We start from the raw sequence: 14,797 nt of genomic DNA on the forward strand, positions 1-14,797 counted from the left end.
CCTATTATATATATACATACATACATACACACACACACAAAATAATTATCATTCCATTGAAACCTTGAATAATATAATTAGGCTGCAATCCCCTATGTCCACTTACATGAAGGTAAGCTTCTCAGAAAATATAATTATCCTAAGGAAGATCCATTTATCTTTTCTGTGAATGGCTCTGAGACCTCCAGGTATAGGGCGGTATATTAATTATAATAATAATAATAATAATAATAATAATAATAATAATAATAATAATTTATTCTCATAGGCAGCTAAATTGTACTGATTTTGAGATGTTTGAAAATACCCAATTTGGGCAATTTCTTCAATTACCCACAACTTCCAGTCGAAGGTGATCTTACCTCTAAGATTCTGATATAATAAACATTACATCATTTTGCTTTATGCAATATCATAAACATTATATATCTTTATTTTATGCACTTCTGAAAAACATGTCTTGCTTCCAAACACCGTTGTATCTTGTATAATAACCAGTTAAATCTGCTGGGCTGTGAAATATAGACTGTAATTATAGAAAAGAACAAAGCAGTTTTAGATTATTTTTCTCTTTAACCATGTTTTTGATGGCTTATAATGCTTATTCCATATTGCTTGTTTTTACTTTGAAGGTAACAGCTGAGTTAGATGCCTGGAATGAGGACTTGCTAAGGCAAATGAATGATTTCAATACTGAGGACCTGACCCTGGCAGAGCAGCGCCTGCAGAGACACACAGAGCGGAAGCTGGCTATGAACAACATGACTTTTGAGGTCATCCAGCAAGGGCAAGATTTGCACCAGTACATCATGGAAGTCCAAGCTTCAGGCAAGTGACATACATTTATTTTTACTTTCCAGTTTTCTCCCTTAAGGCTCATGTTAGCATGCTTTCACATCTACAAGAGCTATTCTCGAGGAAATAAAACAACCAAGAGAAATCAAGTGAAGCCTAGCAGTATCGGAGTACACACTGCTTATGCAGTTTATATTTCAGCCCAGTTAGTTAACTCTAAACTAACTAACAGCCCAGTTAGTTACACAATGGAGGTAAGGGAATGTTCCTGCCTATCTAGGGGATCTTTTTTCACTTACAACTTCTCCAGCTACTTAAAGTGCTAGCAGAGGCAATATGAAACATAGCCATCTTGGGAGATGTGGTCTTGTAAACCTGCGGTATTGAAAACTGGATGGAAGTGAAAATCACTAGAAAATCTGGGCCCAAACAAAATAACATCTTCATTACTAAATAAGATAGAATGGCTCTTGATCTTCACATTCAGGGCATGGTAATCTATCCTCCCCTTTGGGAGGAAGGTTCTTTTTAAATGCCAGATACAGCACACATTTGTTATAATTAGCCTGCATATGGTGTTGTGTCCTCAGGACTTTTCCTGCATTTAGTATGCTTGACTTCACTACATGTCTTTGATCTGGCTGCATTCACAATTTTCAATCACACACACGGCTGGTGTATTTCTGATTGTGATAACTCATCAGTGGCAATCAGTAAAGGGCCTAGGATATCAAAGGGCAGCTGGCTCCCCTGTGATGAATGATTTGGCCTTTCTGTCTTGCCACATGTCAAACAGTTTTAAGCCACATATACAGTGACAAAACTGGGATTTCTTAAAATGCTGGTATTAACAGAACTACTTTTTCTGTTACTTTGAATGTATTGTCTTAGGTAAAATAGTTATTCATTAATGTTTTTGCTGGGTGGATTTATTTTCCTAAATCACAGGGAAATTTTAACTGGGTTTGAATGCAGAATCTTTCTATATACTATGCTTCTTTATGGTCCTTTACTTGGAGTCTGGATCCTAAGAAAACTTTTGGGAGCATGTGGTGGGCAGAGTGTACCTCCTCTTGACTGCAAACCAAGACTCTTGTCCTCAGCATTGAACAAAGCAACACATTGAACCCACGAGCCTGAGTTCAGAACATAAAAAAGGTTTATTTTCCTTTGGCTCTGTCTCTTCCTTTTCTGCTATGTGGTGTGAAAGAGAAGTATAATCTTCTCTTATAATGTGCCAAAATCAAAAGGATATTTACTGTGAATTTCAGTAAGTCTGCCCTCTCTCTTTCTCATAAAATCAGTGGTGTACAAGAGACAGAAAGAGTTTTTTCTTCACCTTAATTTTAAAAAGTAATCAGTATTCTTTAGTTAAACATTGCATCCCTGAAAGGCTGAGAGCGATTACTCACTGCAAAACTGTTGCTTCAGACGGCCATGGGGAAGAGAAGCTGCAGCTGGAAGAATAACATTTTGGTAGCTACACAACACATTTCCTATACAGACACCAGCTGCAGATACGTTAGATTTGAGCAACTAGCAAACTGATTTCTTGGTGCTTCACAAGGCATCTGTAAATGTGAATGGGTTTATCTACAATAAATTACCAACAGAAAAGTTCAGGGGGTTGTTACAAGTCACAGCACTTTTCCAGGCTGCCACCTTTTTCCTTTTGTTAGGAGCAGGTCCACTGTTCCATCTGAGGAATTGTTTTTCATTACAGGCATTGAATTGATCTGTGAAAAAGACATTGATCTAGCAACACAAGTGCAAGAACTGCTGGAATTTCTTCATGAGAAGCAACATGAGCTGGAGCTCAATGCTGATCAGACGCACAAGCGGCTGGAGCAGTGCCTTCAGCTCCGACACTTGCAGGCAGAGGTCAAGCAGGTCAGAGCTTTTCACCATTGTCATTAGTCTGTTTTTGTGTTGGCTTAAATGTTTCTGGAAGACATGCTGAGCTGCGACATATTGAAAGTGTTAAACTCCCTGGGTGGTATTTAGCTTAGTTTTTTCTCAAAAACAACATGAATTGGCAGCTTCCAGATATATTTTATTTGAAAAAACTTTTGTTGCTCATTCTATATGATCTCCACTAGAAAGTAATACAGTGGTGCCCCGCAAGATGAATGCCTCGCAAGACGGAAAACTCGCTAGACGAAAGAGTTTTCTGTTTTGGAGGTGCTTCGCAAAACGAATTTCCTATGGGCTTGCTTCGCAAGATGACAATGTTTTGCGAGTTCCTGCTGGTTTTTTCCCCTTCCCCCCCTTTTTCTAAGCCGCTAAGCCGCTTATCAGCTGATCCGATCAGCAGATAAGCCACTAATAGCGCTAATCCGCTAATCCTTCAATGGGCTTGCTTCGCAAGACGAAAAAACCGCTAGACGAAGAGAATCACAGAACGGATTCTTTTCGTCTTGCGAGGCACCACTGTATCTTGATCTGCTGATGTTGCATGCATAGTTATGTTTCTGATGTAAGCTTGGACTTTGATATCTAGTACAGAGGCTGAGATCATGAGAAAGTTTAGTTTTCAAAAGCAGGTTTCTAGACCTCTTTTTGTGTAGGACATATTAAATTGTGCAGTAGACAGTACCACGGGTAACAGCTCAAGTACCCAAAGGAATCTTGAATTGGATCAGGGCATTGGTATTTTGTGTTGCTCATGGTTCTCTTCTGTCCAGCTTTCCATCATTCAACAGCTTGATATGGGTAACAGGCCTGACTGAAGCCCTTCATGCTTGGGAAATTAAGTCTAAAGCTCCTCAATCCATCTTACTGCTTTTGTAAACCAACCTTAAATTTATCACTGTGGACAATGGCACTTGAGCCCTTCCCTTTCAGCTTTACATACTTTCTTCCTTATTGTCATTCTGATAAGAAATATTTGGGATGGACTTCTGGCGCTGCCGTCATGGCGAACTGCAGATCCCACGATAGCAGACACCAGCGTTGCAGTTAATTAAGGATAATCTGGCAGCAATTATCCTTGCAAGCCCCACCCCAGGGTCGGGGGCGGAGCTTTCACTCACGGATCATCCAATAACTGCCTCTCGCTCTGATGGATGGCGGGGCAGGGACACAGAGTGCATAGTACTGCATGTATTGGAAACCCCCCAATGCGGTCGCTATGAGCGGAGGTACTTCTGTTTCTTTTAAGATGGATCTGAATTTGGACTTAAGAAACAGATGTGCTCTGGATGAAGGAGAAAGATAACCTGCTAAATGAATCAGCCACCGAGTGCCAATGTTTTGATCTGGAGAGGACTCTCATGTGCTCCCAAGCAGTATAAATTCTAGAACACAATGTGAGAACGCTAAAATATCAGCTTTTACTTTATAAAGTGATTTTCAAGCTATCAGCAAATGGTGTTGGTTGTTCAAAACGCATCAGAAAATCAGAGGCACTGTGGACAGGGCTTCCAGTAATCAACCAAAGGGGCTCCTCTATTATCTGCACTTTTTCTCCCCATGGTCTTATCACTAGTCAGGAGCACTGCAAAATTTCTTAAACTTCAGGCAATTTTAAAAAATCAGTTGTTGTGGTTTCTAGTGCTTCAAATGCTGAAAGGATTTGTAAGGCCTAAACTTCCATTTTGCTGGCGCTTGCTGCCAATCAGAGACAGTCGTTGAAACTGCCCCTGATGTATCATGACCTTGGCTGGCAACTAAGAGGAGATGGGGAAGCAGAGGAATAGAAACATTTACACCCTTGTAACATATTGACAACTAACAGCCTTTTTTGTAACACTGGAGTAATATGATTAGTTTAATACAATCACCTGTTGAAAATGTTTTCACATTTAAAACTATGTTAAAGTTTCCAGACTGTCTTCAGGGGCAGCTCCACATGGAAGACATTACAGTGGTCATAAGACTCTTAGGGAAATCTATGGCACTTGTTTGTATCTGTAACTCATTCTGAACCTTTCCCTTTCTGATTTTAATTCTTATTCTTGCTTGGAAAACTATCTATATACCAATATATATTATCTGCCTTAAAATATTCCCTCAAAATTTCATTTTAAAGGAATTATTGCTTTAAAAGATGCAGAATGAGTCATGCTATTTCCATAGTGTGCTCCAACCATCTACAAACTTGTGCAGAGTAATCTAAAGCCCAAACAAAGTGTGCATGGATTTAGGAGTGAACTTTCAAACTGTTTCAAAAGAGATGTTAACAGCTGTGGTTCATTAGAGTTTCTTTAGAGTTTCTTTAACGTTATTGGGAAGCCTTTCTCACTCCAATGCTTTACAGCAAGCCCATGGTGAAAACACATTTTATTTGTTCAGCTGAATACTTTAAAAGTCAATTGATTATTAACCTGTGAATTATTACAGCTATAGCTTTCCCTGGAAAGAGCTGGGTTTAAATATATCACTGCCCTGTCATAAAGCGGCTGGATTTGGCTTCCTGTGGGATGAGTCATAATCAAAATCACTTAGTGAAATTGGAATTTATATTGATTTTGGCCTGTTGTTCGTTTCCAGTCCAGATCCAAATGGGTTTCCCTTTCGCTTTAGAGCATCTGAGACGATGAATGGTCTCAAATCCATTACCAAATTGCCCTTGCTCTTAGGATTAGAGGAAGAGTGGGCTGCTACCAACCAATACCTGGTGCTTACTCAACTCAACTTTTGCTGATACAGTAGAAAGTCTGGAGAGCTCTAGAATGCCTACATGTGGTTGCATTTTAACATAATGGTGCTTGGAGATATCTGAAATTGTTTTTTTCCCTTCCCTTTCTCATTAGGAAAGTTTTCTGTTTTCAACAGTACATGCCATTGGCTTGGATGTTAAGGCAATGAGTTGAAACTTGGAGTAATTGGATATAAAGGATGTGTAATGTGCATGGGGGCTGACTCTCTCTGTAGAATACTTAATAAAATAGGTGGCTGATTTTTCACATTCTCTTATGCTAAGACAGAGAGAGATAATTAAGGGTGTGCCTTCTACCATTATCTACCATATCATCTAGTTGTTTGTTTCTCCAAACTGTCCTGCCCAGTAGTTTTCCACTTTCTTCAAATGGAAGACTTTGCTTAGGCTACCACCAAATATGTCTGTTCCCCCCCAACTCCCCACACAGCTACTTCTGACTACTCCCAGTTCTGACCCTTTATAGCATCTTTGACTGCTTAGTCTTTCAACTGCAAACCAGATCAAAAGTAGAGGTCTAAGAATACCATGGCGTGAAATATTACAGTACAGAACTGAGGCACTGAAGTGTCAAAAATTAGTGCTTCCTAGAATGTCAGATCAGGGAATAGAGATTCAGCCTGGTTCTGTCTCTGAGCCTGGATGCCCAGATTTCAGCAGTGGCAAATAGTGGTTTTGCATAGCTGAGACTGGTGCACCTTTGAAATTCCTGCCTAGTTTTCTCTAGGGGGTTAGTCAGCCATTAGGCAAATACCTCTTTTTTTTTTTTTAAGGCCTTTAACCTGTTGATGTTTTACTTCGGGTTTATTTCTCATCTGTACAAGTTTTTATGTGTTCTCGTTGGTTTTATCTTACTATTACCGGCTGTTCTTTAAAAATTTGTTTTATTGTATTTTTGTTATGATTGTTGTTAGCCACCTTGGGTGCTATATGTAGAAAACTGAAATATAAACTGAAATGATGATGATATTGATAAAGTTTTTTTGTCTAAAATTATTTTCCACCATAAGTTCCAGGAAGGCATTCTTTTAATATGTAGCTATTTCAGTAGAAATGAGGACCAAACTATGTGTGATGTTTATCACATAGTTTGCCCAAGAGTGTAAACTTCTTCCTGCACAAAGTGCTATAATGGATGGCCAAATCCATATCAGGACCTTGGCATATCAGTTTCCTTTGCTGTCCACCATGGTGTCAGTCTGAATGACGGGTCCCACATCTGCAATACCCATTTTTTGGGGGTATTCAATTTATCTCAGTCAGAATGTCCCCCCTATATAAATTGTTGGTGTGGGGGCAGGCAGGGCTTATACACATCAAGATTGTGGTGAGGGAAGCAAAGAGTTAAAGGGTTTGATCAACTCCCACACTGGCAATTTATGAAAGCAAAAGCTTGAATTCAAGGGCAAAGTATGTCATAAGCATCATGTGTAGTTTGGCCCTTAGATCGGTGCAGAGAAAGTCAGAATTAAAACCAGTTATTGCAGCAAGAGCAATTACGATTCTTGAAAACTTGAGTCAAGTCAGGAGCTGACTTGACTCTGAGCATTCCACAGCATTATTCTGCTTTTTCATCAAAAAGAAAATTATTTAGTGCTTTTCTATGGGTCTTCAGGCTCCACTTAAATCCTGAGATATTTAATGTCTCCAAAAACTGATAAAATCTTCAATTTGGATGAAATGTCTGCCTAAAGGTTACTGCCTTTGTTAGTTTGTCTGTGCATTTAGAGATAATAGGCATATCGGTTACTTCATTGAAAGTGGTGATCAGAGAAGTGTCTGGGGAATGCATTAATCCATATACATAGTTTCTTGTTAAATGCATGTTAACACCATAGGAGCCTGTGCCAGCTAACCAGCATTTTGTGTAATGCATATTATTTATGCATATAAATGCTGATTTCCAGCCACATCCTAAGATCCAAATTTATGAGGTTAATGCTAAAAGGGCTTTTGAAGTCATTGCTTTGTTACCTATTATTTGTGGTGTATTTAAGGATAACAAATCAGTTTTGGTTTCTCTCAGGTTCTTATTTTTCCAATCGTAAGTTCAGCTAGCATTTTCTTTAAAAGTCTGAATGCAAATTGATAACATTTCTGTGCATTTTTCTCCTAATATAAACATTTTTGTTTATATTGGTGCTTCACTGTATTATTAATGCTTATTATTATATGTATACCACTTATATCCCAAAATGGCTTCTATTAAATTAATACATAATTAAAATACACAATAACATTAAATCATCCTTAAAGTATACAATAAAACAATCAATTAAAAAGCATAACACACAATTAAAACACTTAAAAACAGTTTAAACTACAGGTCTGTTTTCAGAAGGCAGCAGAATGCCAACACTGATGGGGCTTCTCATATTTCAGCAGGGAGGGTAAACAGGCAGGCAAATCAGACACACTCCATCCAGATCACCCTTTTCGATCTCAGTGATACAAGCTAGTTTGGTTCCCTCATCCATTGATGGGTAAGGTCTTATTACTTACTGACCTGTTGTTGCATAACAGCAACATCAGACTATAGAGCCTGGAGGATGCTGTTAGCCTGCATAAAGCTATATCCAGGTGCAAGTGCATGGCTTTTTATTAAGGAGTACCCAGTGTCATTTGTTAGAAGGCAGTATGTAAATACTGTAAATGAATGAATAAAGTACCCAGGGTGGAGGAGTTACACAGCTCATTTTCTAGGTACTCTGTCCAGTGGAGGACAAGCACCTCACTTCACCTTAACAAAGGAAAGGTACACTGCGGCACTTGTACTTAGAAGCACTGAGCCCAAATTTTCAAACTCTGGATGATGGAATGGAAATGTCTCCAACACTTATATCATATTTAAAGGTTAAATCTGCTAAACCTGGCCTCCTTAGTTGTACCAACATTTGTAACCTTGAGGGAAGATTCAGCCCCCTCCTCAGCAGATAGATGAGAGAGATGTGGGTTGATGTGCCTCATTTCCTTGGCCAGCCCTAATGCTGGAATGTCTTTGCACAATTGTCTCTATTCTTACTGTGTTTATGGCAATTAAGCTAATGCCTGGATTTTCATGGGAGATTCCCAGAGAGAATGGGAAAAGGTACTAGATGGATACACAAAGCTATAGGAAAGAGGTTAATCCCTATTCCTTCGTTTTTCAGCAAACCCTTTAGGAGATTACTGTAACATTTCCTAATTGTAGTAGCTTAAATGCTCTACCCTATGATGATGATGATCAGCACAATCACTATTATCCCTGAATCCTCCAGACAAATTTCATTTACGAAGAGCTTTGCAAAGGAGGACATGTATTAAGTTTCCAAGATGATGTAAAGAGTAATTAATGTCTCTAGAAAATGTGGATGAGTAACTGCAAATTCCTTTATCCTATTTGCTTAAAGGCTCATCAGAACATAAAGGAGTTGCTGTAGTGTAGCAGAACAAATTTCTCATTCTGGCCACTAGTGGCATTTGTCCCACAACTAACAGCGCAATCCTATGCGTGGGAGAAGTTAACCCTGCTGACTTCAGTGGGACTACATGTATGTAGTGTCACGGTCTGAGTCATATGAAACCATTCTTGGCTTCAGTTTTCATCCCCTGGAGGTGGTTCTCTTACTGTTGTTGACATCCATCTGTCTTGGGAGGAGTGTACCTTTGAGGGTGAAGTCAAACTGTTGGAAGCTTGCAGTGCCTGCTGTGGCTGTAGAAATTGATGCAGGAGAGACCTGTTTTGTTGCAGCTGGGGCAGATGAAGGCATCTGGTTTTGCTGTTGCAGATGCACCATGATGTTTCTCTTACTAGGCTGGGTGAAATAATGGCACGTTTGTGTTAAGGTAGCCATACAGCCAAAGTATCATTTGACATACATCTCAAAATCCATCATTTGTAATATATAAGGCCTATTGTCTATGAATGCATTGGCCCAAAGCAGTTTGCAGTATGAAGAAAGTCAAATTGTCACAGTAGATCATCGTCTGTTTCAGTTTGCTCTCATGAAATGACGCCTCATTTCTTCTCAGGCTATGTAAAATGTACAATTCCTGAGGCAAGTGCAAATTTATCTAGCAAGTGAAAAATGATAGTGTATGGACTCCCCACAGTTTTGTTGCATCAAGCTTACATCCCAATTGTATAGGGCAAGTATCAATATGTGGTAGATCAAGGCTAATCCAAGTGTTATGTATTCTACATTTAAACAATGGAATGTATATAAGGAAGGGGGAGGAATGTTGCAGTCATCTTATGTACTGTATCTAAATATCATTGGCTTGAGAACTGCACCAACTATTTCAAGAGTGGGAAGTTGAAGTGTCATTTTTATGTATTATGCACACATGCAATGGCAACTTGATATTTTGTCAACATGTCAACAAAATGAAGAATGACCCACAACACAACACCAGTCCATGTTGCTAAGGTCACCAACCAATTTTGCTGTTGCATGCAACATTTAGATGCCTTTCTTGTTGCTAGAACAGGCAGGTTTAAAATTAAAATTAAATGGGCTGCTGTGCTGATCGCTAGTCTACATTTTAGGGGTCAGCTATACACTGTGCACAATTGTGTGTACTGCAGCTCTGAAGTTGTTTTCTTTCTTTAAAAAAAAACCAAAAAAAACAGTTGGTGTACATTTTGAACAAAGAATTGGGTGTAGTGCTTCATCACTGTTACAAGACTCAAATACTTCCCCAATGGCTTTATAAAAAGTATGTGATTTGGATAATAGTAGGTGCTCAAAACTACCTTTTCAGAATGTGTTTTTAAAGTATGATTATTATTAGCATTAGCATTAGCATTAGTGTTGGGGCTGCATCGCACAAAGTTGCAGTGAGGGACTATCACTCAATAGTGGACCTCATGTTTTGCATGCAGAGAGTTCCAGGTTTGGTATCTGTCATTTGCAGGCAGTACTTGGAAAGTCTCCTCTTGGAGACCCTGGAAATCTGCTGCCACTCACTGTAGACAATACTAAGCTACATAGACCAATGGTCTGAGGCAGCTTCCTACATTTATGCATGCCAGGTGATTTATTTCTTGGGGGGGGGAATTAATCATGACAATATTCTTTTTGGCAACTGGCCAGAATGTGCGTGTGTGTGTGTGCGCGCGCACACGCATGTGCTGATGGTGGCTTCTCATTTTGCTTTGTTGCTCTTTAAGATACGTTTTCCATAAATTTGGTATGATCCTGTCAGTGTGAAACAGTTTCAACAGAAAAGGGAGTGGGATTGCTTGCCCACATATGACAGAAAATAGGAGTGTATGTTCCTCTTTTGTTTTAACTCCCCAAAGTTAAGAGTTTCCTTAAATCACATTCTGGTAACTGAAACTAATGTTCCTTTTGGGAGGGTACCAGACCATCATTAGGAGAAGCCACATTATGCTCTTTCAGTTACGTATTTTTAACTAAAATCTCTCCTGATTGTACTTACTCAAATCACTGCTGAACTCACTTCCTTTTTTTTTAACCCTCACCTTGCATTGGTGGGTCTCTCTACACAGTATGTTTCCCCAATAGTTAATTCAATTCTACAGTCCTCATTAAATGTTTATTCTAGACTCTCACTAATCCAGACCATCTGCTTGTAGGGATCAGTTTAAGGGCTATGTAAAAAGACATTTTTAAAAAAGGTTATCAGTGTAAACAAATCAATTAATACTGTAGGCAGATGATCTGGCACTGGTGGCCTTTATTCCGTAAGCCGTGGGTTATAAACTTATCCCAGACTGCATTTAGTGACTTCAGATTGATTCTCAGAGCTGGCCCTGATTTTGGTGACTGAAGGTGATCTGGGATAATTTATATTGTAATCCTGTTCACTGTGTTATTTACACTTCTTGTCTGTTTAAGTCAGTAACAAGCCAGACAGTTAGAAGCTGGTGATGCAGAAAAGATATTGATCACCAAGTAGCTGGCAATTAGACACAGAGTTTCATATTCTTGGTATTGATTAGTTGTGCTTAATCGTAGGCTCACATAGTAACAAAACTGCAATAGCAGTGCTGGTGGTGAGATAGAGAGAAGCTACATTAATGCCCCCCACCAAAAAAAAAAAAAAAAACAACAACAAAGAAAACCCCAACCTAATGGAGTTACTGTGGAACTCAGAAGCTGTTTGAAATGCTTATAAAACTTTTTAGCTAACTTGAATCATTTCATACTCCATGTATTCCTCAACAATTTGGAATCAGTTGTTCTCTGGTGTTATATCTCTCCCCAACCTTTCATTTTTTAAGAAAACATACCCCACCCCCAATTCCATTCCATCCTGTATGTACAAAGCAAACCCACTACAAAGTGCTGCACAGGTCAGTTGGACCTCAAAAACAGATTCTGTCCTTAGGGTTAAATTCTATCCCAAGCTGGATTTATCTTTACATAGAAGTTTTAAACGATTTCATAATGCAAATTTTCAAGAGTTGTTTCTAATTTATCATAGATATTTTTGAGGTGGTGGAAATTTCTTGAGGTATCTTTTTGTAGGGGTAAATTAGATGTTAGCTATTGGGATACATTGGACCCCTTCCATTATTTACTTTGAGTTCAGTAACTCACCTTGCATTTTGGTGGTTTTCAGATTTGTTTTCTCCTTGTTTTTTCTGTGAGCCTAGTTTTTCACCTATGCATCTCTCTTATTTTTTTTACAGGGCTTTCTTTACAGAGGAATTTAAGTTAATATTGTGAGGCCTAGTGTACCCCAATAGCTTTTGGGGGTTTTTGTTGTTGCTTTATGTGGAATGTGATACCAATTAAATCAAATTTGGCATTAAACTGGATGGCGGGGTAGGGGTGGTGATGGATTTCTTGAAGATCCCACTTGCAGAATCTGCAGTCAGCGCCTCAATGCAAACAGGTGTAATTGAAACATATGGACTAGTTACTTCTTTTCGTTTCTAATGACAACTGATTTCTTTAAGGATGGTAAATTTTGGTGATGAGAGAAATATATGATGTCCTGGGGGGGTAGTTTCATGAGTCTCAGCTGGAAAGGGGATTGCAGTAGGGCTGCTAGTGAGAATATTGAACAGAAGCCACTGGATTTCATGTAGCTAATAAACACTTTTGATCATGAAATAAAGATAGGCTGTTTCTATTTGTGAAATGGATGAATCTGTTTCTATATAGACAAAAGAAAAAAGAAAAAGAAACTCAGCATTTTGCAGCACTGTTTCCAACTATTGTAATAACTGTTCTAGCAAGTTACTGGGAAAATATATCTAGAAGTGTAAATATTCAGCATGGGAACTTGCGTTCAGAATTAAGTTGCATTCTTACCCATTAAGCAATGGATGACATCTGGCAAGTGAGCCACGTGTGGTGCCTGAAGCTATTATGTGACCCACGGGCTCTTATTAAAAGCTGAAGAATCTCATTTTCAATTAAAATCATAAAGTAAGTTTCTAGGCCTCAGAGGTACAAAGATGTACATTTAAGATGTAGTGCCAAAATGCTAAACAGCTGGCATCAAAGAAGCAAATAAAAGATACCAGTTTATTGATTTTCAATTCTCATGGTTCCTTCATCCATATAGTACCATTTTCTAAAAGCCAAATAGGACCTTACATATTTTAAAGTAACAGTTTAAGACTTTATGAATAGCAGAGAAAGTAGAGCAGGAAAATGTCTTTAAAATATTAAAATAGTATGCCAAAACCAACTCAGGGCAGGTACTTTTGGTGAGATTTGGCCCATCTCAGGGGAGAAAAATTGTTTGTAGGTAAACTGTATATGCTACATATGCACAAATATTGAGTTTCCATAAGCAAAAATAATATTTTTAGTGAAAGAATACATGAATGTTCTTGTCTAAAGTGTGTGTGTGTGTGTGTGTGTGTGTGTGTGTGTGTGTGTTTTTAGTGCACCACAGGAGCTACTGTAAATACATGCTTGTCAATAAATGGCTTGTGGCCGTTGTCCTCGTTGGACTGGGTGTGCTTAGGACTCCAATCTTCTGATTTGGTTTCAGACTGTCTTTCAACTCAAGTAACTTAGAACATGCTGTGTGAAGCATAATGGTGAAGAAGAACACATCTGAGGTACAGAGCCCTTTGGCTTAACTATGCTAATCAGAGGTTATCAATCAAGGTGTCTTTTCTTTCTTTCTTTTCTGGCAGGTCCTTGGCTGGATCCGGAATGGAGAATCAATGCTCAATGCCAGCCTTGTCAATGCAAGTTCACTGTCAGAAGCTGAGCAGCTCCAGAGAGAGCACGAGCAGTTCCAGCTGGCCATAGAGGTAACCATAATAGGCACGTTCGGATTTCCCTTTCCGCAAAGATGAGGCCACCTCCTTGGGCAGAAATTTCATGGTGATGAAAGTGCAAGGGACCAAAAACAAGATGCTATTTAACAGTGGGAGGAGACTACAATTGTAACAGATCATTTACTATCAATAGCTAAGCTTTCCTGTTACTTGACAAAAATCACAATACATGAAGAAGCTGCTCATTTCCCATGCCACCTTTGTAATTCCTTGCAAATGGTTCAGCAAAAATATAAACTAACCCCCCCCCAAAGGCAAATACTCATGGAAGTGAACTTAAAGATTGGAGCATTGGATTTATTTTAAGCCTTTACAAAACTTGAATAGCACCTCTATCTACCTCTGCATTGGGCGTTTATAGGTTTTGATAGGCAATACTACTGATAGAAACCTCTTATCCTCTTACAGGGTTGTTTTGTTGGTTGAAGAGGAATTAGGTTAAGGGCGCATTTATGCACATACCCAGGCCTGTCAAAGCATCAGTCTGATTTGTTGCAACAGAACAAAAGTTCAGAGGTTAAATAGGCACTGACTGGAATGAATATGTGAGGGCCAAAGAAGTATGCAGTGAGCATAAATTGTGTCATTATTTAGTTCAGCAACACTGAAGGTCCACAGGTTCCTCACCCTTGGCTTGAAGACTGGGACAGATAGTCAAAAGCAGGAGAGCAGTATGTACCCTGCTGTATTAGTCACTTGGAAACATTTTCCATTTATTTATTATGTTTATATCCTGCCTTTCTTTTAAGGAATTCAAGGCAGCATACATAGTTCTCCATGCTCCTCCATTTATCCTCATAGTAACCCTGTAATGTAGGCAAGGCCAAGAGATAGCTATTTCTGTGCATTAGGTAACCCTTGTTACTTAGAGGTTTGTAGTTTTCCACTCCAGTATTTGCTTATGGATGGAGTCAGAGGTACTAGAAGTGACTGTTCACTTTAGTGGTTGTAATAACATGGCACCATGGTGGTGGTGGTGGTTCTTTTTTTAATTCCCATCTGCAAAATGCAATGTCAAGTTAAAGCCTTCATGGGCTAGAATAGTCATCCAGGGTGGGTTTTTTAAAGTCTGTTTTTTCTCACATTAG

At 38.9% G+C, this 14,797-nt stretch overlaps 1 protein-coding gene across 12 annotated transcripts in view; it reads left to right on the forward strand.

Moving 5' to 3' along the window:
- KALRN (kalirin RhoGEF kinase) overlaps positions 1 to 14,797 on the forward strand; it is a 513,896-nt gene that overhangs the window by 353,503 nt on the left and 145,596 nt on the right. For all 12 annotated transcript variants that reach the window (XM_083487460.1, XM_083487445.1, XM_083487444.1 and 9 more), the window contains 3 exons: positions 633 to 828; positions 2,519 to 2,685; positions 13,563 to 13,682. In XM_083487460.1, the coding sequence (XP_083343586.1) occupies positions 633 to 828; positions 2,519 to 2,685; positions 13,563 to 13,682 (483 nt within the window). The remainder of the gene's footprint in view (positions 1 to 632; positions 829 to 2,518; positions 2,686 to 13,562; positions 13,683 to 14,797) is intronic.

Source organism: Podarcis liolepis (assembly GCF_965112155.1).
Source record: "Podarcis liolepis genome assembly, chromosome: 1".
Taxonomy (NCBI): domain Eukaryota; kingdom Metazoa; phylum Chordata; class Lepidosauria; order Squamata; family Lacertidae; genus Podarcis; species Podarcis liolepis.